Source organism: Hydra viridissima, unplaced genomic scaffold (genome assembly GCF_058129835.1).
Source record: "Hydra viridissima isolate aposymbiotic clone 2 unplaced genomic scaffold, HvirCarnegie_v1 scaffold_3, whole genome shotgun sequence".
Classification (NCBI taxonomy): domain Eukaryota; kingdom Metazoa; phylum Cnidaria; class Hydrozoa; order Anthoathecata; family Hydridae; genus Hydra; species Hydra viridissima.
Window position 1 is genome coordinate 19,406,478 of NW_028324302.1, and position 25,993 is coordinate 19,432,470.

The 25,993-nt window shown below is 30.2% G+C and overlaps 2 protein-coding genes across 2 annotated transcripts; one reads left to right on the top strand and one right to left on the bottom strand.

Annotated features, from left to right (window-relative positions):
- Nucleotides 1–7,087: 7,087 nt before the first annotated feature.
- On the bottom strand, nucleotides 7,088–8,343 carry LOC145180261 (uncharacterized). The gene has a single exon (XM_080055121.2). It carries the CDS (start codon nucleotides 8,115–8,117, stop codon nucleotides 7,146–7,148), a length of 972 nt encoding a protein of 323 aa, XP_079911247.2. The 5' UTR covers nucleotides 8,118–8,343; the 3' UTR covers nucleotides 7,088–7,145.
- Nucleotides 8,317–24,473, top strand: LOC149891322 (uncharacterized). Its single transcript, XM_090081033.1, has 11 exons — nucleotides 8,317–8,440; nucleotides 8,941–9,030; nucleotides 12,408–12,536; nucleotides 13,913–14,083; nucleotides 16,424–16,540; nucleotides 20,380–21,413; nucleotides 21,673–21,766; nucleotides 21,869–23,115; nucleotides 23,207–23,333; nucleotides 23,477–23,590; nucleotides 23,849–24,473. Exons 1-11 carry the CDS (start codon nucleotides 8,417–8,419, stop codon nucleotides 23,942–23,944), a joined length of 3,243 nt encoding a protein of 1,080 aa, XP_089937159.1. The 5' UTR covers nucleotides 8,317–8,416; the 3' UTR covers nucleotides 23,945–24,473.
- The last annotated feature ends 1,520 nt before the right edge of the window (nucleotides 24,474–25,993 follow it).

A 25,993-nucleotide genomic window follows, 5' to 3' on the forward strand; every position in this document is an offset into this window, starting at 1 on the left:
ACTAGTTTTCTATTTGAATTCTTCGCCTTTCTTTGCTGCCGTACATTAGCCTCTTCTCTGATTCTTTTCATTTCTGGACTGCACGTGGCTATCATGGTTCTTCCTCTTTTACGTCCTCTGGTTGATTCTTTTCTCATAGGTGCCTGAAACAATTCAAATCAAAAGAAACTTAGGCTACCAACTGCACATGGTCATCAATGTTAAAGCCAAACAAAAATTATTCTTCTTTTTCCTTTTTTCTGTTCAACAAACTCCAAAACAGCCACTAACATAGCTCCTGGAGGTACTAGTCCTGCAGCTGATTTTCTAGGCATCTTATAGTTTACTGTGGAAAATAAAAAAAAAAAGAAAAAATATAATTATAGTATAGTTTACATTCTTGTTCAAATAGTAATTTGTTGATAATAAAATATGGGGAGAAGTCGAACAGTAATTGGAGAAATGGGACAGTCTGTCCCTGTTCGCCCAATTGCCAGTTTCCACACCATATTATTTCTCACTAGCAAACATCTACAGTAAACATCATATCCTTAGTACAGTTACACATTAACATAGGTAGCACTACTATATCAGCATTAATAATCATTTAACTGCAATATCTATTGAATAATTAACTTTGAAAACATATTAAAAAAATAAATTTTGAGGATTAAAATCAAATTATTGGCACTGTACTTACTGCAAGAATCCAAGACTGGCTTCCATCACACATGGTAAAGAGGAAGTCAAGGACTACATGAAATGGTTTGCAAAATTGCTGCATGAGGTGTCCCAGTTCCCCCCTATCCCAGCTCTCCCCACCCTGCCCTATATATTTAATTTAATAATAGTTCTAATAATTGTAGGGCTTAGTAAGCTGTATAAAATTCTTTCTATTTGTGTATTATTATTTTAACACAAATAAAAAGCTGTGCTTAACCTATCTACTTACCCACAGTCCAGAAGAAGGGCCAAAGCTTCAATGTCACTGTAGTACTTATGCGTAGTTGTTGAGCTATCAATCTGGGAGATTCTCATCTTCTTCAGAATGGCCTCCTCAAATGACCTTCTCGGTCTTCCTCCCTCACTCTTACCACCTTAAATGATTTGTCAAATATTAATTAGTAGTTTAATTAATTTTATTGGAGAAATTTCTCTAAATTCCTCCTCCCCTGAGCTAAATGAGCTCAGAAAATTAAGTATTAAAGTTCATATATATATATATATATATATATATATATATATATATATATATATATATATATATATATATATATATATATATATATATATATGTATGTATGGGAGTGTTATTTAAAGTTGATCAAATGTGCGGCCTAGCGTTTTTTTGATTGTGTAAAGTTAAGTTTGGACACATTAAGGGATTTCATTGAAAGAACTTTGAAAAAATGCAAGTATAAAAAATTGTTTCAATATATAGCGTTTATCGAATAATATATCCTTTTATAGTATAAAAATGTTCTAAAATCGTCTTTCTGGCCTTATTTTTTTTATTACATGATTTTTTCATTTTGACAAATATTTGAAATTTAACATATTTACATTACTGTGGTAAAATTGATATACTGAGCTTAAAAATCATAAAAGGGAAAAAGTTTAATCAGTCTTAGAGTGCTGGGGGTCTCTAGATTTCATTAAAAAAAAAATTACCCCAATATAAACGATAGTTTTAGGGGGTTTTGCTCACTCCTGGCCCACTGTGCCTCGGTTCAAAAAATAGTCAAAAAAATACATCGAAGCTGGTAATGCATGGATGAAAAGAAATATGGTCGTCTCAAAAAATTGCCTAACTGTTAGTTTTAACTGACGAATAGCTTTAAAAAGTATCAGCATAACGAAATTGTAAAAAAAGTGAGCGCAAAACTTGTTCATGATCTCAGAAGAGCTACCGGAACTATAGTTCATCCAGGTACTGTGAGACGATCTTTGTTAAGATCTGGCTTAATAAGCTGTGTAGCTATCAAAAAACGTTTACTTCGCAAAAGTAATAAAGAGAAAAGATTAAAATCCTCAAAAGAACAAGTTGAGTGGCAAAAAAATCAACGGGACGAGGTATTTTTAACGGACGAGTCAAAACTTCAACTGTTTGGGAAACATAATAGAATAGACGTCAGTATATGAGACGAAGAAAAAGAGAGGCTTTAATGGAAACTTATCTAACATCGACAGTGAAAATAATGGAGGTAATATTCAAGTTTGGGAATTCATTTTAACTAAAGAAGTTTAATATTGTCAGAATGCAGGAAAAGCTTAATGGTGAAAAATACTAAAATATTTTACAACATCATGTTATGCCTTCGGGATGACTTTAGAGATAATGTTATCCTGGAACAGGATGATAATCCAAAACTTGTAAATTACTAAAAAGATATTCGTCAAATCTGAAAGCAAAGGGAGCGCTTCAAAACATTCCTTGCTGCCTTCAGAGCCAAACATAATTGAACATGTTTGGGACTACTTAAACAGAAAGAATGTGGAAAGGGTGTCAAGGAAGTTAAATGAGCTTTCGAACATTCTACATGAAAAATGGTAGATATCCAAACACATTTATTAAAAATCTTTATAGTGGTATAAGTAAACGACTCGAAGGTAAAAAAAACAAAACTAACACACTACTTCAAACAAAGCGCAAGATTACCTTAGAGGTGAAAATATCGAATTTGTGCCGAGAGCCAAAAACCCTAATTTTAGGTATGTGCGTATCTGTGATTTACGGCACCGATTTTAAAGTTAAAATCTGTGACCATTTTTTAACCGCGTGCTCGAGGTAGGTGTCGTAAGGATGGATTTTTCTCGTCTTTTTTTTAGAATTTTATATTGACTTAGATAATATTTTAAAAGTAGAGTGTTGTAAGTTTATTGCAATATGTTTTTTTTTTTGCAGTTACTAACGTTTTTAGTGATTTCATTGCTATTGAAAACTTCATTCCTGTTCTGGAAGTGAATTGACATTGAAGGGATGATGGGTTTTTTTTCTAACTTTTGAATCAATTTTATATATCTATTTTCTATGTACCTGCCAAATTTTATTAAAAAATAATGACATGCTCATATTCTATTTTTGCACGCAGTAAAGGTACCAAATATTCTTCTGTTGGAGAGGTTGGGGGGGGGGGATTCAAGATTATGAACCTTTTGTATATTTGACTTTTTTATTCATTAAAAAATTGTTTTTTTAGAAAAATGAAACTTTATTTAAAATATTGGTGATTTTTTTAAAGTATTCAAAACATGATTTACACACAAAAACACATACAAAAAAACCATATTCTGTTATTAGTTGAATAAAAATATAACCGAGGCAAAGTGATGCGCTAAAAACTAAACAATGAAGTTCTATTATAAAACCACCGTAAGCCGAACGCTAATTTTTTAAGTTGGTTGCAGTTTTCTTAAGCATTCCTTATAATGAATTTTTGTCACTTAAGTGGGCATAACTTTTAGTAGAATCATTAGTTTTTTATGAAATTTTCACCATCGTTATACTGATTTAAAGCTCTTTACAATGATGTAAAATAATTAAATAGCTGAATAGTTTAAAAATTTTGCACACATACCTACTAATTTAGACTGAAATTAAATTTTTTTTGATGCGTGTATGTAGATAATTGGCTGAAAATCTCCGCCAACTAAGAAATCCGATCGAGTAATGTATAAAAAAAATCGATCAAAATCGCATACATTGGCTTGGATCATATCTACCGTTTAATATATTGAAATCATTTTAATCAAATAATATTATTTCTGATACAATATAATAAAAAGTTATATATTTGTACTTATATGTTAGTATTAATGTTATTCTTTTACCTTGTTTATACATGTGTATACACTAGGGTGGTCCTTAATTTTCAAAGTTTGATTTTTGTACAGGGCACCCTTGAATTTTGTTTATATGCATGCATAAAAAGTTCACAAAAAAAATCAGCTAAATCTGAAAACATTTAGAGGTCCCTACCACATATATATTAGTTAAGTATCATGTGGGGTTCCGTGGCTGCATGTCACTAGTTGTTATGCTGGTGAACTCTTTCACTGCACACTATACCGCCTGCATAATTTATCAATATGATGTTACTTATTTATTGTTAAATTATCCAGAATGCATTTCACCAGCTGTCAGCCATTTGTAATCAGACACTGACAGACACTCAATATAACAATAATATTTGATGAATCTGAATTAGTGACTACTGACTCTCTCAGGGAAACTTCAAAGAGAACTAAACGTAAACGTGGCACACACAAAATACTGAATGACAAGTTAGCAGTATGTCTGGATATGGCAAAGGTCAATGCTACACTAGTCCTGACTCCAGCACTGCAGCACCTCGGTCATGACCCAGCAGAGTTTAATATCAATCGATCGTCCATTCGAAGAGAAAGGATGAAATGTAGGCAGAGAATGGCAGAGAACTTGAAAGCAGAATTCAAGCCAACAGTTCCACTAACAATACACTGGGATGGGAAGTTGCTGGAAGATATCAGTAGCAAAAAAATTGTGAACCGGCTCCCAATCCTCGTGTCTGGACTAGGAGTTGACCAACTTCTTTGTGTACCGAAGCTGCCATCTGGAACTGGAGAAGCTGCAGCAACAGCTGTTTATGATGTAACTGTAGCGTGGGGCATAGCTGATAAAGTCAAGTGCGTGTGCTTCGACACTACTTCCGTCAATAGTGGTCCAAGAAATGGTGCTTGCATCCTACTGGAGCAGAAGTTTGACAAAGATTTGCTCTGGTTTGCTTGCCGTCATCACATTTTAGAAATAGTCTTAGAGGCAACGGTTACTCTTTCTCTAGGCCCATCAAAGGGTCCAGACATTATGATTTTTAAAAGGTTTCAAAGCAGTTGGGAAATCATTGACCGGTCAAACTTTCAGGCATCTAGTTCGAATGACATCGTGCACAGTGCCGTTTCCAGTGTTGCAAATGAAATTATTGCATTTGCTGAAAACCAACTGCAACAGTTTCAGCCTCGTGATGATTATCGCGAACTGCTAGAGCTGACAATAATGTTTCTGGGAGGCGTTCCATCTCAAGGATGCTCATTCAAAGCTCCGGCAGGACTGCATCGAGCCAGATGGATGGCCAAGGCTATTTATTCATTTAAAATATGGATGCTGAGAAGCCAGTTCAAGATGACAAAAAAAGAAGAGAAGGGAATAGCAGACGTGTGTCTTTTCACAGTGACTCTGTATGTCAAGGCCTGGTTTAGAGCGCCGTCAGCGCCATCTTCGCCTTGTGTTGATCTCGAGCTTATCAAGGAGATCGACAAATATAAGGCACAGAATCAAGCAGTCTCTCAGATCGCAATGAAGAAAATTTTAGGACATTTGTGGTACTTGTCAGAAGAACTGATTGTATTGGCTTTCTTTGATGACGAAGTCTCCGATGACACTAAACGTCTGATGGTCAGTGCCCTGCAAGCACCGGGTCCAGAATATCCTTTGAAGAGGATAACTGTTGATTCTACGCTGGTGAGCTCCAAGAACTTGGAAGACTTTGTCACCGAGAGCAGTCGTAGATTCTTCACCATCACTGGTCTACCGTCAACTTTCCTCAACAAAGATGTGAAGCTCTGGTCTGCAGATGCTGACTATCAGTTGGCGAAGAACACTGTCAGTAGTATGAGAGTTGTGAATGACATAGCAGAACGTGGAGTTGCCTTAATGGACGAATACAACAAGCTGCACACAAACGATGAGGAGCAGAAACAGTGCCTTCTCTTAATTGTAAAGAAGTACCGCCAGCGATTTCCTGATCGAGCGAAGAATACCCTGGCAATGGACTAACTTGACGATTTTTGTCACTTTGACAGTCTCAACACAGAAGGACAATAATAATTACAATATGTAACACTGTAACAGTTGTTTAAATGTGCTTCAATAAAGCAATGTTATGCTCTGTGATCATATTTGTCCTAATCATTCATATTGTAGAATACTGAGCATATGAGCCTTCTGTGGGCACTTTTATAGATATAAACTCTGCGGTAGAGACCCCTAAAATGTATTTTTTTCAAATAAAATTTTCAGTACAATTATTTTTTCATAAACGTCAACCATTGAAGGGGGTGCCCCGTCAGAAAACTGAAGAAAATTTTTTTTGTAATGAATAAGGACCACCCTAGTACACACACACACTTCATTTTATGAGTTAAACCACAAAAATTCTTAATTTTCGTCCATTTTTTTTTATTAACAAATAAATGTTGTGAGTTTTAAGAATTTATTCGATAGGAAGATAAGATTAGACAGACAAATTCCTGCCAAAGTTGTACGCAAAAAGCTTCATTAAATAAAATTTAAAAAATGATCTCTTAGAACTTAAGCTGTTGGAAATCTGGTACATAACGTTAAAACGTTGCATAAGTTTTTTTAAACCTGAAGTTAAATCGTAATCAGTTGCGATAAAAATGAAGCATTAATTTCTACATTTAAATTTTCTTTTTTTTTTGTTATCAAGAGATAACAACAGTAAAGAAAACAGGGACACCTTTTTTAAATTTTTACTTGAAGTTCTTTGATTTTATTTTATCCTCTTGATTTTTTGTATTGGCATGCTTATTACATGGATATAGGGGCTTTTGGGGTCAAAATATTCAAATCTTTAAAGCATGTGAACATTGTTAAGATCAGATTTGAATTCTTTGAACAAAATATTTTGGTCAAGGAATATTTTACTGCATATGAGGAGTAACAAATCTTTGTCATTTTTTCTTCCTTCTAAGATATTGCACAATGAATTAGAAACTGTTTAACAAGCATCAAACATGTATCAACATTGTAGAAATAGAAATTGGGATTTAGTCTCCCACACCCTTATTTCCTTGGATTACAGGGATAAGTTCATATCAAGGCATGGGAACAGTCTTGCTTATAACTTTACAATTACACTGTAATCTTAAGTACTATTTAACAAATTTAGTTTCAGTGCCACTTTGGGCAATTCTCCGATAAAAATTGAATGTAAAAATCCTAGTTGATTGTTTCAATGAAGAAATAGATTAAGTTAAAAGGGATACAATAATCTTTTATAATTTTAATTCAAAACTAAAATTATGAAAGATTTATCAAGCATTCAAAATCATTAAAATTTGCCTTCAAAGTAATTGTACATTTTTATTTTCACTCATAATAACTTAAACTAAAATCCTGGCTTTTTAGTCTTTGTTTTGCTTTTTTTATTTTTGCCTGTTTTTGATTCTTTCCTCTCTTGAATATGTTGTTTTCTTAATTTCTGCTTTTCTAATTTTTGCATTTCAACAGTTTTAATGCGCTCATTCCACTTCAATTTACTTTTCTGTTTTTGTTTATCTTTCTTCTTTAAAGATTTTTTTAAGAGCTTAGGATCATCTTTTACTTTACCACCTTCAGCTTTTTTTAACGCATTTTTCCAGGCTATTTCTTTTTTCAGTTCTTGTGCCTTCTCTGCATTTACACTTTCTAATTCTGTTAATTTATCTCTATTTTTTTCAGCAATAACAAGCAATTGTTTCTTAGTCTTTTGTTTTTTCCTTTTTCGAACATCATTTACTTGGGTTGCAAAATCAAATTTACTAAACACAACTTTAGACTCTACAGAGTTCCCTAGTTTTGAACCGTTAGATAACTTTCCTTCAACTTCATTTACACGCTTTATATTTTCATGATCTTTCTTCCTTTTTTTAGCTATATTTTCTTGCTCTTTACTTTCTAATCGCCGTTTTTTACTTTTTTCACCGACGACCTTTCTATTTGAAGAAAGTAAAGCAACTTTAGCATGCAGCTTTGCACGAAGTTCTTCTAACGGTTTGCTCGGAATGCAGGATACGTTTACTGACTTTATTTGTGTATCATTAAAACAATCATCTTTTAATAACTCATTCTCTTTATATTCGATCTCGAGCTGTAATTCAGAGCTGCTCTTGTGTGCAGAAGGGTCTAGTTTATAAAGCTTTGCTTTTTTTGCAAGAAGTTTTTTATTCGCATTCTTCTGTTTCTTTTTTAGTTGTTTTAAATTTCCAAGGACTTCATTATCAGATTTCAAGTAATATTTGGTTGGTATTAACTCAAGGAGAGAATTAAAATAGCCTGAGGTGGCTCTAATTTCCAGTTCAGCTTTACTAACATCCACCATTATCCCGCGTGCTCATAAATTCGACAAAAAATTTTAGTCCTCAAAAAGAATAGCTAAACAAAAGTTCTTGATCAAATTAGAAAATGACGTAAAGTTGATGTTTTTCGTTCAATTTCAGTGGAAAACTTTAATTGTACTCTTAAGATAAATATTTATATCTTTTAATTTTCTAAATTATTTTCATGGGTATTGCCCAGACCATGCTTATTTTGGATAGATTTAACCAGTCTGCAAAATAGGCTTATAGCTTGTTACCTAAAAAGTAGTTTCCGAGGCGAGCGGTAAATTTGACCAGCAAGATGGCTGACGCGGGATTCTTTAGGGTATGGAGCACTTTTACTATACTAATTCATATTTAAACTTGAAGAAAATAAGTTGTATAAAATTCTTTCAAGGAAAATAATTAACTATGATTTTTTAAGAATTTTAAAAAGAATATTGTGTTAGATTGACAATTTAAAGAGTGAGAAATTGCATGAAACCATATTACTAATAGCCCATGCTTAATTCCTAAAGCATGATAAAGCTTAATAGTATTAAGTAGAATAATCATCTAAATTTCATAGTAATTTAACATTGAAAAGGTCTGTTTTTTTCCGAACAGATTTCCTCCAATTTATTCATATACATTTAGAATTTAAAGGTTTAAAAATTGTTTATATGAGAATGTTAATGAAAAAGAAAAGCAAAGAAATGTCCTTAAAAAAAAGTAATATAAATTATTCCTTTAAGATTAAAAAAAAAAGAAAAGAAAAAAGAAAAGCATTAAATTAAATGATTACAAACTATTATTAGCTTTTTAAGATTTAATTTTTAATTTTAGGGGACCACTTCTGAGCAAGATTCTCGATTTGCAGACAAAGAAAAGAAATTGATGAAAAAAATGAAATTTGATCCTCTGTTACAGTCAAAGGTATTATAAAAAACAAAAGTTTGCAACTCTTTAACTTATCGATGTCATTAAATTGCATAAATGATAATAATTAAACCAAATCTTAAGCATCAGCACTTGGTTTTTTGGTATATAATGAATAACAACCAACTTCTATATCAGTCTTTTAAAATAGACCAAATTTTCTCAAGTTTAATAAAATAAAACTCTTTACTAATAGGGCTGATCACTTTCTTTTAACTTGCTAAAGTTTAAGTTTTTATTTTTTAAACTTCCTTTCCGCATTTTTAAAACATTAAGTTGTTTCCTTTCTGATTGCATCCATTTGTGCTGCATTAGTTTGCTGTGTTAATTTTTTATAATTTTTTTTACAAATCAAGTATCATCAGGAAGAAAAACAAAATTGGTAAGTTGAAAATATTTTTTTTGGTATGGATTTTTTTACTGAAGAACTCATAGTCGTTTTGCAGATAAAATATCTTTTTTGAAAAAAAAATAAAAATAAAAAAAAATAATTTAATTTATAAAACATTAAAAAAAATTTTTAAAAATAAGTGTCATAGATATTGGTTGTTAATGGAATGGGGTTTGAAGATCCTAAGCATAAAATATCAAATTATTATAAAAACTGTTAACACTAATTTTTGCTTTTAGTTTGTGTAGCATGTTTCTTGATGTTCAGATAGTTATTTAATTAATTTCCAGCACATATTTTTGCTATTACTTTATTTATTACCTTATACTTATACAATGCTAAAGAATTATATAAGGTAATAAAGAACTATCTCTATATGTAATTATTAGTAACAATTAAGCTCTGACAATAAATATTTTTATTTATTATGATGATCACTTTTGCTTGTAGAAAATGTCTGAAGGTAATGGAAGAAAAAGAACACTAAGGTTTTTTAATTTGGCTGACACTAAATTGCTCCTAGAGCAGATTCCCTCTGATAACAACATTGCTAATGAAGAACTATCTGATTCAAAGGAGAAGCCATCTGAAATACTGATGAGAGGTAATGACAAAGGCTCAACCAATAAGATAACTTTATGATCTATCAGTGATGACTTAAGATATTCCATTAGTAAATCAAAGGCCTGTCATTGAAGAAATAAAGATCCTACTGAGACCATTAGGGATTTCATATTTGATCAAGGTAGGTTTAAACTTTAAATGCTTTTAAGTTTTTTTAAATGATTTTAAGTTTTTTAAATGATTTTAAGTTTTTTAGTATTTTAAGTTTTCAATTTTTATTTCATTAAGGTAATAACTTTTTAATTATTTTTAATTCTTTTATTTGCAGGACCTAATAAAGAATATTTTGGCAATTGTACTATGCAAGGAAGCTTTTTCTTCAAATTTCTTACAAACTGTCTTGTATATTCATCAGTATTGAAAAACAGGTCCTGTTATTACACAAGAAGTGCTTTATGAGTTCATGGAAATCAAGTTCATAATGGGGTATCATGTCCTACTATGTTATACACTCAACTGGAGCAATCATAGAGATCTTGGTGTTCCCTATGTTTTCTCTACCATGACCATGACCAGGGGTAGGTTTTTTCAAATGCTGAGTAATCTCCATCTGTCTAATAATGACAAGAGGGATGCTAATACAATGATAAGTTATTTAGGGTCAGGCCTTTTAATAACCTGGTCAAAACAGCTTTAAAAAATTTCATAACCCTCACTACATTCAAAGTGTGGATGAGAGTATGATTTTATTTAAAAGTAGAAGCAGCCTAAAACAGTATTGCCCAATGAAGCCCATTAAACTTGAGTAAAAGATGTTGGTTAGGGCTGGTGTTAATGGCTACATTTCAAAACTTAATGTCTACCAAGAAAAAGGGGGAAACATGGACCTAATCCCTGGTTTTGGTTAGGTGAATCAGTGGTAAACAACATGAGCCAAGTGTTAGAAAAGAAAGGGCATAAGTTGTTTTTTTGACAATTTAACTCTAACCCTCTATTTGGGTGTTTGTCACACAATGATATTTCTGCATGTGGAGCAATCAGAAACAATAGAAAAGGTCTACCCACGAATTTAAAAAAGGAAAAGGAGTCTCAGAGATGTAATTTTGACATTAGGGCATATGATGGTTTGTGTTTTTTGCCTTAAAAGACAATAAGCTGGTTATGTTATTGCCCAATTTCCATACCATAGAGTAAACAGTAGTAGGCAGAACTCAACAAGATGGTACATAGTTAATTGTCAGATATCCTGAAGCCATCAGAGATTACAACCAGTATATGGAAGAAGTTGACAAAGCTGATATGCTTTGTATTCTCTGGGCTGGACAGGAAATCAAATAAATGGTGCCACAGAATATTCTTTGGCATTGTTGATTATATGGTTGCAAATACATTCATGTCTTTCTGCAAAGTAAGTAATAACAACAATATGGGCCTACTTAATTTCAGACACCATGTTGCCCACACTTGTGTACCATTGCCACCAAAAGTAGAAAAACTTTTTAAAGACAATAGAGCATTAACCACCTTTGTGCTCCAAAAAAGAAGAAAGTCAGAAACCTCTCCTGTGACAGAAAAAAGGACGAAGACAGTATACTCAATGTTTAATAATATTAGCCTGAATAACCTTGGTGCTGAATTTACAAAGAAAAAAAACTAGGTGTGAAGTGTGCTCTAAGAGTGGGATTGAATCGACGCCATTTTCCATCTGTAGTGCTTGTGGTGTCCATTTGTGCTTCAATGAATTCAAGCAATACTTTCAAGCTTCTCATTATGTTTTAACTAAACCCTGTTCTTTAAGAAATAAAATGAAGCTTTTATCAATTGTATTTTTTTGTTGTTGGCATACTAATCAAATTGTAATTAAACTTTAAAGTAAAAAGAAAAATAAGTAAAAAATGTCCCTGACATTTGTATGTCCCTCAGCACTTAGATTAGTGATGAGACTTACAAGTCCCACCTCTTCTAAATATGCTAAAAATATTTTAAAATTTTTTTTGGTATTTATGTTGTACTGTAATCTAGAACATTAGGAAGTTTCACTTTTTCCAAATAGTAAATCAACTGATAGCCTGTTAAAGAAAGAGTTAATACATTTAAAACAAGTTTTTTAGTGTGACAAGTTTATAATAATTCATAAACTTGTTATCTAAAAATTGTTATAAAAATAAGTTAAATAGTTTTAATCAAATAGCAGTTCTATGGAATGTCTTGATTTGAAACAAAATAACATAAGGGTTATGATGTATTGCTTTTTTTTTCTGAAATTTTACAGCTCTGTATGAATATGTAAATTAATTTAAATTTGCTCTTTTTCAAATGACTGATATAGAAGTTTTTAGTTGATTCAAAAAAAGAAAAAAAACTATATGTAAAAAAAAAAAAAACTTTTTTTAATATTTTATATTTATAATTTATTAAGGTTGATATGGAAAAGGTTAATCTGGATACAATCAAACCTTGGGTGCAATCAAGGATCACTAGTTTGCTTGGTGGTATTGAAGATGAAGTCCTAATTGGTTATATTTATGAACTGCTAGAGTCTCAACGAGTAAACTGATTAATTTGTTAAAAAAAACTTTGTAATTTAAAATACCTCATCAGATATATAATTTAAAATATCTCATCAGATATCTCATTAGGTTGAGGAAAAAGTTTGTGTTCGAATAGTTACTTTTTTTTATGCAAAATTTTTAAAAAAAATTTAAACTACAGTAAACTCCCAGTTATTCGAACTGGCACTTATTTGAATTTCCCGCTTATTCAAAGCAATGTTTCTTCCCCGTGAATTTTTCTTAAACTCAGTTATTCAAAATTTTGGTTATTCGAAGTAAATTCTTATTCCCTTAGAAGGTTCAATAACTGGGAGTTTACTGTATTTATCATTTCATTACATATCTTTTAAAATCTCTAAAATTTTGATTATAGCCATGAAACCAAATAAAAAAACACATACACACAACATGTAAAAAAGCATTCTTTTAATAATGGCTTGCAAACTTTTTTCTCAACCTCAATATTTGTTGAAGAAATAAGATTTTCTGCAACAAATCACTAAAGTTTATGCAAAAGTAGTCTACAAATGATGTTGCATAATAATATTCTTTGTGCAATAGTATATTAGTAATTAGCCAAATTTGCTGTGGCAAAATATTTTTAGGCTAAATTTGTATTAAAAACTAATTAAAAAAACTAAAATTGAAGTAGAAAGTTTTGGTTTTAACTAGTTTGCACTATAATAGTGTTTTAAAATTCATCATCTTAAAAGAAGATTTTCTATGATAAATCTTTACATTAAAAGATAATAACTAAAATTTAAAACCTTTTTTTTCTTTGTTGAAAAGTCCTGATATAGGGTTAGTTGTTTTTTGTTTGTTTTTTGTTTTTTTGGTTTTAGTTTATCAGGGAAGAGAATTTGCTATAGCACCATGTCATACAGGGCTTCTCTATTTTAATTCTCTAAACCTAAAAGTTCATTTTCAAACTGTTTCAAATATCAATATTATCCTATAATCCTATCAAATAATGGTAAAAGTTGCTAAATTACCAAGTAACTTAAAAACATCTGAAATTTTTAAGTTTCTTGCTTTATTAGTATAAGATTATTATATAAAAATTGAACTCCCTCTGGCTTAAAATGAATAAATTTATTAAAATATACTTAAAAATCTTAGAGATAGGTTGTAACAATCCATGCTTTTTATTTCTAGATCAATTTTTGGCTTAATTGGATAATTATTTATTTGGCAATTACCATACCTGCCATACTTAAGAATGTGCTGGCAATAGATTTCTGCTATGAAATTTAAAAACTGCTATATTGTTGTCAACTTATTGTCACATATAGCTTTCTTTAGACTTGAGCATTATATTCATTATAAGCAATAAACTTCTAGTATTTTTTTAGTCATTTAATTTTATATTTAGTATCCTGATCCTAAATCACTTCAAATATCAGTGACAGGCTTCTTAAATGGTAAAAATGCACGCATATTTATGGGAGAATTATGGTCACACCTAGTGAGTGCTCAAACAAGTATAGCTGGTATTCCGGAACAATTTTTAGAAAAGAAAAAAGAAGAAATTCTGATTCGTAAGGTAAAGCATAGTTGTATACTTTAAGTTTTCAATTTTTTAAAAAGAATTTAAATTAATAAAGGAAAAATAGTAGACCAGATCAATAGTATCTGCCATTCTATTTTTAAAAGAGTGCTATTAAATATTTGGACCAAAAATTTGAAATCTATTGCTGAAGGTGATAGCTGTCTGTAAAGATATTTTCAGGTAAAAAAAACTTTTTTTCATAAAACAATATACATTACTAAGTTAAGATAACTTTAAACAAAAAGACAAAATTGCACCTTTTTTCTAGTTTGTTGACATTCGTAAAAATGAAGTTAAAGAAAAAGCTTTGGCTTAACTTCTACTAATTGTCAAATATTTTTTACACACACTTTATTTATTCAGTTGTAATGCATGATAGTCAGCCCGCGGAGACAGTGTTATGCGCTGCTTTTCTAATAGAGTAAGTTATGTAATTTCCCATAAGAAATTTATTTATTTTTAAATATAAATGCTAGCGAAATTTGCAAAATAAAAATGATTGTTTGCAAAAAGCTTAAAAAATATGTTTAATAAGTTTTCCAAAATAGAACAACTCCTAGATAGGCTACCCTTTTATTTGCAAAAGCTTGATCAGTTTATTCAATTTACAATTGGCAGCATTAATTTTGTGAACAGATTTATAAAGATGACCTTGGAAAAAAGATGTGCTCAAAATATGATCAAGATTTTTAGTATTTTTGTTAAAACTCAGTCATTAAAAAAAGTTGTAAATTTTAAATAAAAAAAGAGTTCTTAATATTTAAATAAAAAAAAGAGTTCTAAATTAAAATGCTAAAATAAGTTAAATTTTTTTGAATAAAAAAGTTGAAGAGTTTTTTTTTTTTTTTTTATGGTACTGACAAAGAAAGATTTTATTACGTAACATTTTCACTTATGTAGAAAGTTGAAAAATTGAAAGAAAACTTTTTTTACACTAAACTTTTTTTAACACTAAACCTAAACTCTACTTTTTAACAAGTTCTAAAAAAGCAGCTAAAATGGATCATTTTTCAATGACCAACTTTGGTAAATGATAAATTTATATTCTGTTTTTGCAATTCATCTCATTTGGTATGTCAAGTGGTAAAGCCACTAAAAAACCTCTACAGTTATCTAAGAAAGTGAGTTTATTTAAATTCTGAATAACTTTTTTAACATTTCTTTTATTCCTTGTTTTTAGTATTTTTTTTAATGACAGCTTTCTTTAGCAGATTTTTTAAGCTCGTAAATTAACTCAATTCAAACTGCAATATTATAAATTAAGTTTTTTTAGCAAATTGAAGAAATGCAAATTTAAACTTAAAAAAACTCTTTAACCATTTATTAATATGCAAATCCCTCTCTGTAACATCTGTTAATAGAGAGAATTTTATGTGGTACAAAGAAAAGCATTGTAATTGTTTGATTCTTATGGTCTACTACAGTTTTAATTTATTACTAATACTGCCTGGTTCATATCATATACATACTATATTTTGTTGTATATTTTTCTAAAAAGTTGAATAAATGCAGCAGACTGTTTATCAAACCAATAACCTCATGAAATCTCAGACACAGTTGCTGTGTGCTTTAAGTAAAACAACAAATTTTTGCCAATTACTTTTAAAGACATTTTGTTGAAAAAAGTTTCAAAAAGAAATATACTTTAATCCACTTAATTGATAAATTCAATATAATTTATAATTGTATTTGGTTAGAAATAAAAATCAATCATATTTTTTAAATTTCTTTCAATGAAAACTCTTTGATAATTCCAATCAATAAGCATAGCTAAATTATTTAACAAAAATTAATTTTCAATATGTAAAGAAAAATGTTTCAAGTCATTTAAAAATTTATTCTTTAATGGTATTTACATTCTTCTGTGAATAAAACTCTTTCAGACATGATATCTTATAGAAACAAACTTGTTTAGACATCCCTTATTAAGTCAGATATTTAACTAATAACTGATGCTAGTTTTCAGCACTTTATATATATTTTGTATATGATATATTATTTATAATATATTATATATGATATTATATATAATATATTATATATAAATATTATTGGTCTCCGTTTTTTGTTGTTATTAATCAAACTAAGGAATATGAATCTTTAGTGTAGAATTTACAATATAGTATTGGCTGGGATACAAACAGCAGCATAAAACCATTTGCATAAAAAAGTACTAGAAAATCCTCCATATGATGATTTGTCATCAGTTTTATTGATGACATTCATACAATTAAATAAGTATAGTTTTATGGAAGATGAAACCTCTTTTCTGACCAAGATAGTAGTCGGAATAAAAAATCAGAATTTAAATGTCTTTACTTATCCTAATTTTAGCAAGAAACTGAACGAATCAGTGCAAATCTACAGAAAACTCAAGCGGTAGAAGCAGACAGTACTGAACCAGAATCAAAACCACCCAAACAGAAGAGTAAACAACCTGTTTATAAAGAGGTAAAAAAAAAGTTGTTTTTTTTTTAATTATTATTTATTATGATAAAAAAAACTGTTTATTACTATTAATGCTATGTAAACCAAAAGCAATAATGAAAATTTATGACCAGAAAAAATATTTTAACCTTATCTCACTTCTTTTACTACCATCAATACAACACAACAGCAATAGCATTAAAAAGGTGAATAAATAATAACTTGTTTAAAGTTATTGTAAACCACCAATTGCTTTTTCACTTTTAATTTTGTCACTAAGCTTATAGTCAGATTCCCAAAAAGATATTAAGTTTTGATAACAAAAAATTCCAGTAGTTTTGAGTTAACAAATATTGTTAGCATTTGAGTCATTCATAATATTTTCTCCTAGAATCTCTTAGAGATTTTTTTAAATATTAATTTCTAGAGTTTTGTTTAAGGTTCCAAGAGACTTCTTTGATATTAATCTCCTAGAGATTTCTTTAAGATTAATCAATACCCAAGAAACTTCTCTTTCTAAGAATTTTCATTCTTTTAATTTAGTATAGAATTTATTATTTTAGTGTAGAAGGGCAACTTGGAGTAATATAGCCAGTGGATTGATTCTTTTCATGCATAAAAAACCTTAAAAATCTTAAAAGTTATCTTAAAAAATCCATTTTCCAGTTTCTTGATAGGTTTGAATTCTTAATCATTTCTAATAAAATGTAAAAACTATATCTTTTGTATGATGTTTTTTTGTATGATGTAAATGTCCAATGGCCACACAATCTAGGGAATCTTGGTTCAAATTTTTGAACCACTCATTAATAAACCAGATTTGGTAATTTTTTTTCACACAAAAAAAATTACCAACTCGGGTTAATTAATGTGTGGTTCAAAACATTTTTCTTTTCCACAAAACCTGAATTTATGCCATATATTTTCAATTTCAGTGGTAACTGTTTGGTAACATTCATGAGCAGACTTTGACCCTTTGTCTTTACCATCTTCATTTCTGCAAACATAATAGCAATATTTTACAATGTCCCTTTCTTTCTCTTTTCTTTTCTTATTTCTTTTTTATATAACTACTCAGCCAATCAAGATCTTGGCAATACACTTTTGATTTCCAGGTTGCCTTTACCTTTGTTTAAAGTGAATTCTAAAACCTGTTACTAGTAATATTTTATAATATTTAGTTTCTATTATTGTTTTATTACAAATAGAAAATAAACCTCGTATAAAGTAAATAAAAAAATTGGAACATAAAAAATCTCTTGTTGGCCTGTGGTACTGAAAGGGTTAAACATTAAAATGAACAGAACAGTTTCATTTCATTTTTTTGGTGAAATAACAAAAAAAAGGGAAATGTAACGGTTTTGTTTTTTCGAATTCAAAATATAATCATCTATCTACTAGGTTTTTAAAAAATTAAAAGGTTTGGATTTTTTAAAATAGACACTATTTAAAGTTATAGCCAATATGATTTTAAATGGATTTTATTTCATCATTTTGAACTTTGTCAATAAGACAACTAAGGACCTTTTAAGACTCAAATTTAACAACTGAAAATTGTTAATTGATTTTAGTAGTAAGGCTGGTTATGTTAGTGTTATAGCACAGTTAGAAGGTGTCTTAATAAAAAAGGTATTAATATACTGCTACCAGAAAACCGCTTATAAGGGTGATAGATAGGATTAAAAGGTATAAGGAATGATGGTGGTGTAAAGAAAGACTTCACTGCTAAGTAGAAGATTGATCTAAGTGATTAATCAAATTCTGAGATGGTTAATCATAAATCATGGTGCATTAATTTTATGGTTAAGTGTATTTTTGAAAGTTACTCTATATTGAATCTAGTGTAATCATTTCTATATACTCTTGCTAAAAAGCACATCTATCAGGAACCCACAAGACCTTGTTGTTAAACTTATTGCTATAATCACATTTTAAAACAAATCGAATGAAAAGTGAGAACACATTGTGAAACACCTTATAATTAGAAATGAATAACAACTCTGGATACGTGATACATCACCACCAATAGTTGGACAAGCAAGTTGCACTATTGTAACAGCTATGCAATATTAAGTACCATAATATAGGGTTATATAAGTATATGTTTCTGCCACAACATTAAGTCTTGCAATATCTTGACACAAGAATATAACTCACTATGCACCACTTCAATATTTTAAATTTTTTATGTATAGTGCTATCCAATAATCTCACTCATTTGAGATAAACTCTTATTTTCACTATATTTTTCATTTAATTATATTTGCTGTTCACTGCTTGGAAGTTTGGAAAATGGAATGGATTTTACTTGCAACCAAAACTGGTAAAGAAATACAGAAATTAATCTAGCTAAAAAAGTGAATGTTGTTTTTTCAGAGTTTGGTCCTAATGGCTGTGGGTTTGCTTGCATTCATTAGAATGCTGCAAATATGAATCTTGTAGCAAGTCGCATTAATACCACACCTGGTACTAATGTGACTTATTTTAAGGTTCATCGAAACATTCTTTAACATTGGTTGCACTGCACATAACTTATACAAGATGTACCAGCAGTTGGTATTCAATAGTTTAGATGCTTGAATATATTTTAAATACAATGGTCAGAGTGGTGGTATTTTCTGATAGGTAAGTAACCAATGCTCCTAATTCTAAGACTCAACTTAGGTGATGAGTTTTCACATAAAGTTTTGTTACTTAAAATTGAATTAATATGTTTAGTTCTCAGTCATTTTCAATGCTAGGTACAGTTAGGGTTCCTTCTGTGATTGGTCTTTTAAGGTAAATTGTTTATAAGTAATATAATTAACAATAGACTCAAAATGAATCATTATGATACAGTACTGTACTATATTGAAGTCTCATTTGAACAAAAATGTTGCAAATTCAAAGTTCTATTGTAAATTAAGTGAATAAATTAAGTTCATTGTAAATTAAAACCTAAATTAATCAATAAACACACTCTCTACTTCTCTTTTATTATTGTCAGCTATCAGAGGAGCTGCGTATTTAGTAGGGTTTCAGACAAGATCTTGACTGAAATCTATTTAAGACAAATTTAATTTAAAAAAATTTTTTTTAATTAAATTTGTCATTTTTAAAAAAGTTTTTTTATTTTCCTTTAAAAATATGGGTTTACTTAAGATGGTTTTTAGTTGTAATTCGAATAAACATAACTGAAAATTTATTTAATTAACTTGGAAGATATATACTGCATATTCCGGTGTATAAGTCAATCCCTTTTGTCCAACTTTTAACTGAAAAGATCAGTTCAATTTTATTTTAGTTATACTTATACAACATTCTATACAAGACATTTAATTGTATTTACTTTTATGAAAAATGTTCCTCTTATATTTCTTTTGTTTTCTGTAAATTTTTAGCTTTCTTTTGTAAATTTATGATAAAGGTAACTTTTAACAATATGTTTGCACTGTAAATTATTTTTTCTTTCCTCTTTATTCTCATTTTTTCCTTTCTCTCTCTAGAAAGAGTTTTAAGTATTTCTCTTAAAATTTTAAAAAATATCCTTTAGAATCTTTAAAAAGTGTTTCAGTGACTAACATTTAAAAAAGCTTCAAAATTACAGTTAATTCAGAGTATAAATAAGTACATTATTTTCTTTGTTAAGGTTTTTACAATTTTAAACATAAACACAAACTAAAAGTTTGTTTAGAAAAAAAAAAAGAGATGTTCAGCTGTTTCTCAAATGAAAGTTATAAGTTCAATTTCAGATAAAAATGATATTGTTCACAAATTTATAAATTTTCTTTAAAAGATAATTTTTTTTTAGTAAATAATTAAATCATAATATACTTTCAAATGAATATTTACTCCTCTTTAAAAATATTTTCCCTAAATTTTAGGCTTTAACAATTGGTGTTGTACCTCCATCTGAGTATGGAACTCCAACTATGAAAGACCAACGAGAAATTCGCAAGTCACTCACTGGTTACATGTCTTCTCCTGCCTGTACCCCAGTATGTAGAGATAAAGCTGGTTGGTATGGGGAGCATGAAAAGCATGTTGAAATTGCTAAAACATCAAGTGCTTGTGTTCTCCTCATAGGAGATTCAATTATTCAAGGGCTTGCAAGGTATCCAAAAATATGGAACAAATATTTTGCACCATTGAAATCTTTAAACTTTGGCTTAGGTGGAGATAGAACACAGCATGTACTCTGGCGGGTTGAAAACGGAGAAATTCCTTTAAATGCCCAGACAGTTGTTATTCATGTTGGTACTAACAACACTGATAGAGATAGTCCTAAAGATATTGCAAATGGTATAGGATCTATTGCAATGATGTTCCAAGAAGCAAAGCCCAATGCTAAAATCATTTTAGCAGGGCTTTTGCCTAGAGATTTGCAACCTTCTTTTAAACGAGAGCAGACTGCTAAAGTGAACAAGTACCTCAAAAAGCTCTGTAAAAGTGGGCACATAAGGAATTTCTATTACTTAAAGCCAGACGCTGATTGGGTTCTTCCTGATGGCACATTAAACACTAAGTATTACTTTCATGACCATTTACACTTAGTTGAAGAGGGTGATGAAAAATTTGGTAAAGCTATTTTTGATATAATTACAAAAATTTATGGAGGAGTTAAGATAGAAATGTCATCTGATTCAGAGCTCAGTGATGACTACAGTGGTAAAAATTACCAAATCACTAAACAGGTTGGACAACCACGAAGTATTTCACCACCGTATAGAAGACGTTCGATCTCAAGATCTCCAAGAAGATACTCCAGATCACCAAAAAGCTCACGAACAAGATCAAGGTCTCACTCGCCTAGACGTAGATCTCGCTCTCCCAGAAGAAGGTATTCTCATCGTAGCTCATACGGTCGCAGCAGACGTCGGTCTCGATCTCGTTCTTTTTCCAGATCGCCAATTCGAAGGTGATGTTTTTTTTTTTGTTTTTTTTTTTATAGAATCTGCTTTTTTGATTATTGTCATTGTGTTATTATGTTTTTTTTGTTCTTGCTACGTATTAAAATGTTTTGAGTGCTGCATATTATTTAAAGTGTTTTGAGTTTTTAATGTTTTTATACAAAGCAGCATTTAAAAAGTTTAATTAGATTTTGTCAGATATTTATAATTGATTAACATTTTTATACTTATTATATTTAAAACGTATGCATTATTTCATATTGATAGAAGTAAGGGTAGACCAAGTGTTTCACCTGATTCACGACCTTCTGCATCAGCAAACATAAATAATAAAGATCCTGTAAAAATTTCATCACCTAAGGTAATTGTGCTAATAGAATTAATTGTGTCTAGAAAATGTTTAAAAGAGAAGGATTTTTGTTTCATGTCATTACAAATACCATTATCTTTTATATTTTTTTAGTTGGAATCAGATGAAGAACTTGTTAAAATCCAACCTGCGGATGAAGGACTAATGAAGGAAGTTGATGAATTTCTTTTAAAAGGGGACAATTCTCCTATTCAATATCAAAAGTCTGGCAAAACTCAGAACCGTACTTACCGACGGCAGCAATCAGAATCTGATATAGACGTTGAAGCTCAATCAACTAAAAATAATTTGGAGAAGGTAGATTCAAGATCGCCTCTGAGTAAAAAACGTTCTCGTGTTCCTTCTCCTCAAAGAGACAGATCTGCAAGACGAGATTCCCCAAAGCGATTTAGAACAAGACGGTCAATTTCTAGGTCTCCTCAACGTAGATCGCCTTTGCGTCGTAAAAGGTCTGCAACTTTTTCTCCGTCTCCTGCCAAGAAAATTCGTCATCAAAGATCCCCTATTGCTCCTAAGCGTCGTAGTTTAAGTCGATCACAATCCCCAACACAAAAGAATAAAACTCAATTTAATAGATCATCAGCATCCCTTCCGAGGAAGCAAAGAAATCGTAGTAGCTCTGAAGAATCTTCGTCTGATGCACATATTCGTGCTGCTCATGTCAAAGAAAAAGAAATGGCTGAAAGATTGCGTAGGAAACATAGTGAAAGAAAGCGTCAACAACGGAGTCTTTCTGGATCAAGTGGAAAAGAAGATTCTTATGATGCACGTCGCAAGAAGATGCTCGAAGCTGCTGCAAAACGAATGGCTGAAAAATCGGATTCAGACGATGACCCTAAAGAATCCAAAGCTACCAAAAAAAGTCATAAAAAAGTTGAAGCAAATAAAAAATCAAGTAGTGAGCCGTCAAGCGAAGAAAGAAAAGTTAGTTCAAGTAGAGTTCGTAAGTCTCATGATTCAGAAGAAGATGATTTTGAAGAAGACTTGAAATTTTCAAGGCAAAAAGTTCAACAAAAGGAGAAATCCCAATCATCCTCTAAAGAGGAACTGAAACGTGAAGATAGTTCATCTAGTGATCAAGAATCAAGTCTTAAGCAAAGCTCATTAAAAAGAAAGTTAAAGCAAGGAAAAGAAATTTCAGTCGAACACTTAAAACACAAAGGAAAATCTTCGACTGAAGCCAATAAAAAGCCATTAAATGTCAGTCGGAGACAGGAGACAGTAACTGATTCAGAAAAAGCGTCTTCAAATAATTCTAGTAGGCAAAGTTCAGAAGATTCTGAAAACGATGTTGATCAGCGTAAAGTTGTAATTCGTCAAAAAAGCACGTCTTCTTCTAGGTAAGCTGGTTAATCTCTTATTGCAAACATGGCTGAAAAAAACTTTGTATTTTTTATTTTTTGATGTTAAAAAAAATTAAAAAATTTTTAGGTCTCCAAATCAGGTAGTGCGGCGAGCAAGAAGTGAAGAAGTGGATAGTGAACCAGAGGTTAATTATCAAGTTGAGAGAAAGTCTGATAGGACTATAGAAAAAGAAGAATCAGACAGTGAGGAAGAGGTTAAATTTTTACCGTATTTTTTTTATAATTTTTATGTCTAACTAATTTTAATTAGTTTTCAAAACTTTTAACTCTTAAATATTTTTAGTTCTTTAAATACTGCATTATTAAAGTATTAAAGTATTCTTAATAAAATCTTAAGGAAAGTGCATCGGACCGCGAACGTCATCGTCATAAAGCTCGAAAAACGCGACGCAAAAATCACAGTAATCGACGTAAATCAAAAAAGAAGAAGAGAAAAACTTCAACTGAAGAGGTAAGTTATTCAACTTTAAGCTAGATAGCATCCAAGTATTGTACATTCCCGTTGATAGGTGCCTAAAGTGTGCACTCCAAAATTAATCTAAAAAAGGGGAGCACTTCTCCGTAGAAGGCAGTTATTTGTTTAAATACTGTTGAATTTCACACTTTGATATCTGCATTTTTTCATCAAAATTTTAAATGAGATTCCATTCCTGGAATCCCCAGTTAACAGTTTTTAAACGAAAATTGAGTGAAAATTTTGTTTTAATAGGATTCTTCCGATGAAATTTCAGACGTTGAAAAAAAATTACGCGACAGAGCACTTAAATCTATGCAGCGAATAAAACGCCGCTCAGAATCTGATTGATATTTTCTGGGTTATTAACTCATGGAATGGGTCAACATGACATACTGGAGCCTGTTTTGAGAAGTAATAAAAGCGATCAGGTCAACGTTTGTTTAATACAAAAGGACAGAAACATTTGAATTCTGGTAGCATTAGGCAATGCTTAATTACAATTTAATATCCGTTGGAGTTTCAACCAATCTCTGTAGGGGTGGCGTGTAAGTCAGAGTATGGGTTAGAAAATTTGTAATGGATATCCATTTGGGAACGTCAGATTTTTAATTAAAAATTTTATACGAAACTTTAAGGTTTTAAGAATTTGGTTAATATTTCATAATAGCGAAATTTTACTTTTAGAAGTTATAATTTTTCAAAAAAAAAAACTTCAACACTTTATTTATGCGCATGTATATTTTGTTCGCGACAATTTTTTTTTTTTTTTAATTGTTTGCAAAAATAACTTCAGAAAGCGGTTTCTTACGGTGGAATTTTTCTTAAAACGTTATTCTTGTTAAGGAAGAGAAAACTAAAATATATTTCTCTTAGAAAATCTGGCCACTTTTTTTTTTTAAAAAAAAAACAGATCGTGATTATTTTTTAAAGATTAGTAAGGTTTTACAGTTTATTAATTTACCATTTTTAAATTTACCATTTAAAACAAGAAGTTTCTGCTTTCGCACATTAATGCTTAAATATCAACTTAAAATATTTCTAAATTCGGTAGAAAATGCTGAATAATCGTAATTTTAAATAATTTTCAGCTTTAATTGACAAAGCATTACCGTACTTTTCGTCCATTGGGAGCAAGAATGTATTAAGCGCCAAGATTTCCAAAATGGAATTATATTATTTCCAACCTGCTTGGATCATATTTAAGACATGCTTTGTTTTACTCAATATCAGTCACTGTCTGTATAAAATGCTTTTAGAATTTATAATTAACGAGCTGCGTGTGTATGAACACTTCATACAAATAGATAATCGGTAAATTTTATTCAAATACTTCTCGATAAACAATACTCTTAGTTGTTTTTTTTTTTTTTTTTTTTTTTTTTTTTTTTTTTTTTTTTTTTGCATTTTCAGACAATTGAATTTTTAAGGAGTTGATTGATTTTGCCCTCGACAGCGCCACATAATTATCCATACGCAAAAAGCATGTGTCCATGTTTTTGTGCAAAAATTCTAATGGTTATTACAGGGTGTCACAGATAGACATGTCTATTTTATTATACAGATAATAATAAAATCATTTAAGATTTTTTTTTTCTCTCTACCTGTTATTTATGTAATAAATTTGCACCCCTTATATAGTTATTAACTGATAATTGTTAATTAATAAACAAATTAAACTATTAAGAGAAGCATGGTTACGCCAAATCTTACGTTTTACTGTTTTAGCTAATATTGTTTTACAAGGAATTAGCTGGCTGTTCGTAGCCTCATATTACAGTATTGTGAAAAATTTTAGAAACAACAAATCATAATTTATTTTTATTTTTAAATTTTTATTTAACTGAATATATTTTTCTGGTAAAAAAAAAAAAATAAATTTTGGAAAATAGGCAAACAAAATAAAAAATGATAATAATGATAAAAACTTTCATACAAATAAGAAAAATGTATTTAAAGTTTTATAGGTAATTTTTATTTTAAAAAAAATTGTGAAAAAGCTAAGAACCACAGAACAAAAAACGGTAATATTTTACCTAATACCGCGTAATTCTACCATGAATTTTTAAGCACTCATTCATACGATTTGGCATTGAGTCTATTAAATTCTCTAAGGGCCTGTTTATATGGTAAGCGGGCTGGCTCGTTTGCCGAGATATCGACGTCATCAATATTTTAACTTAGTTTTATATTGCGTTTATATGAATAAACGAGCTGGCCCGGATAGCGATCCGGGCTAGTTCGTTTATTCATATAAACGCAAAATAAAATTAAGTTGAAATAAGGACGACGTCGAGATCTCGGCAAACGGGCTGGCTCGTTTGCCGAGCCAGCCCGCTTTCCATATAAACAGACCCTAAAATATGTTTGGAAACATTTCCAAGTATTGCTGGTAAAATA

Bases quoted from the DNA above. Each gene is read 5' to 3' on its own strand.
- LOC149891322 (XM_090081033.1), top strand. From the start codon at position 8,417: ATGGCTGACGCGGGATTCTTTAGG. The intron at 8,441-8,940 runs GTATGGAGCACT...TTTTAATTTTAG, and splicing joins CTGACGCGGGATTCTTTAGG to GGGACCACTTCTGAGCAAGA. The intron at 9,031-12,407 runs GTATTATAAAAA...TAATTTATTAAG, and splicing joins ATCCTCTGTTACAGTCAAAG to GTTGATATGGAAAAGGTTAA.
- LOC145180261 (XM_080055121.2), bottom strand. From the start codon at position 8,117: ATGGTGGATGTTAGTAAAGCTGAACTGGAAATTAGAGCCACCTCAGGC.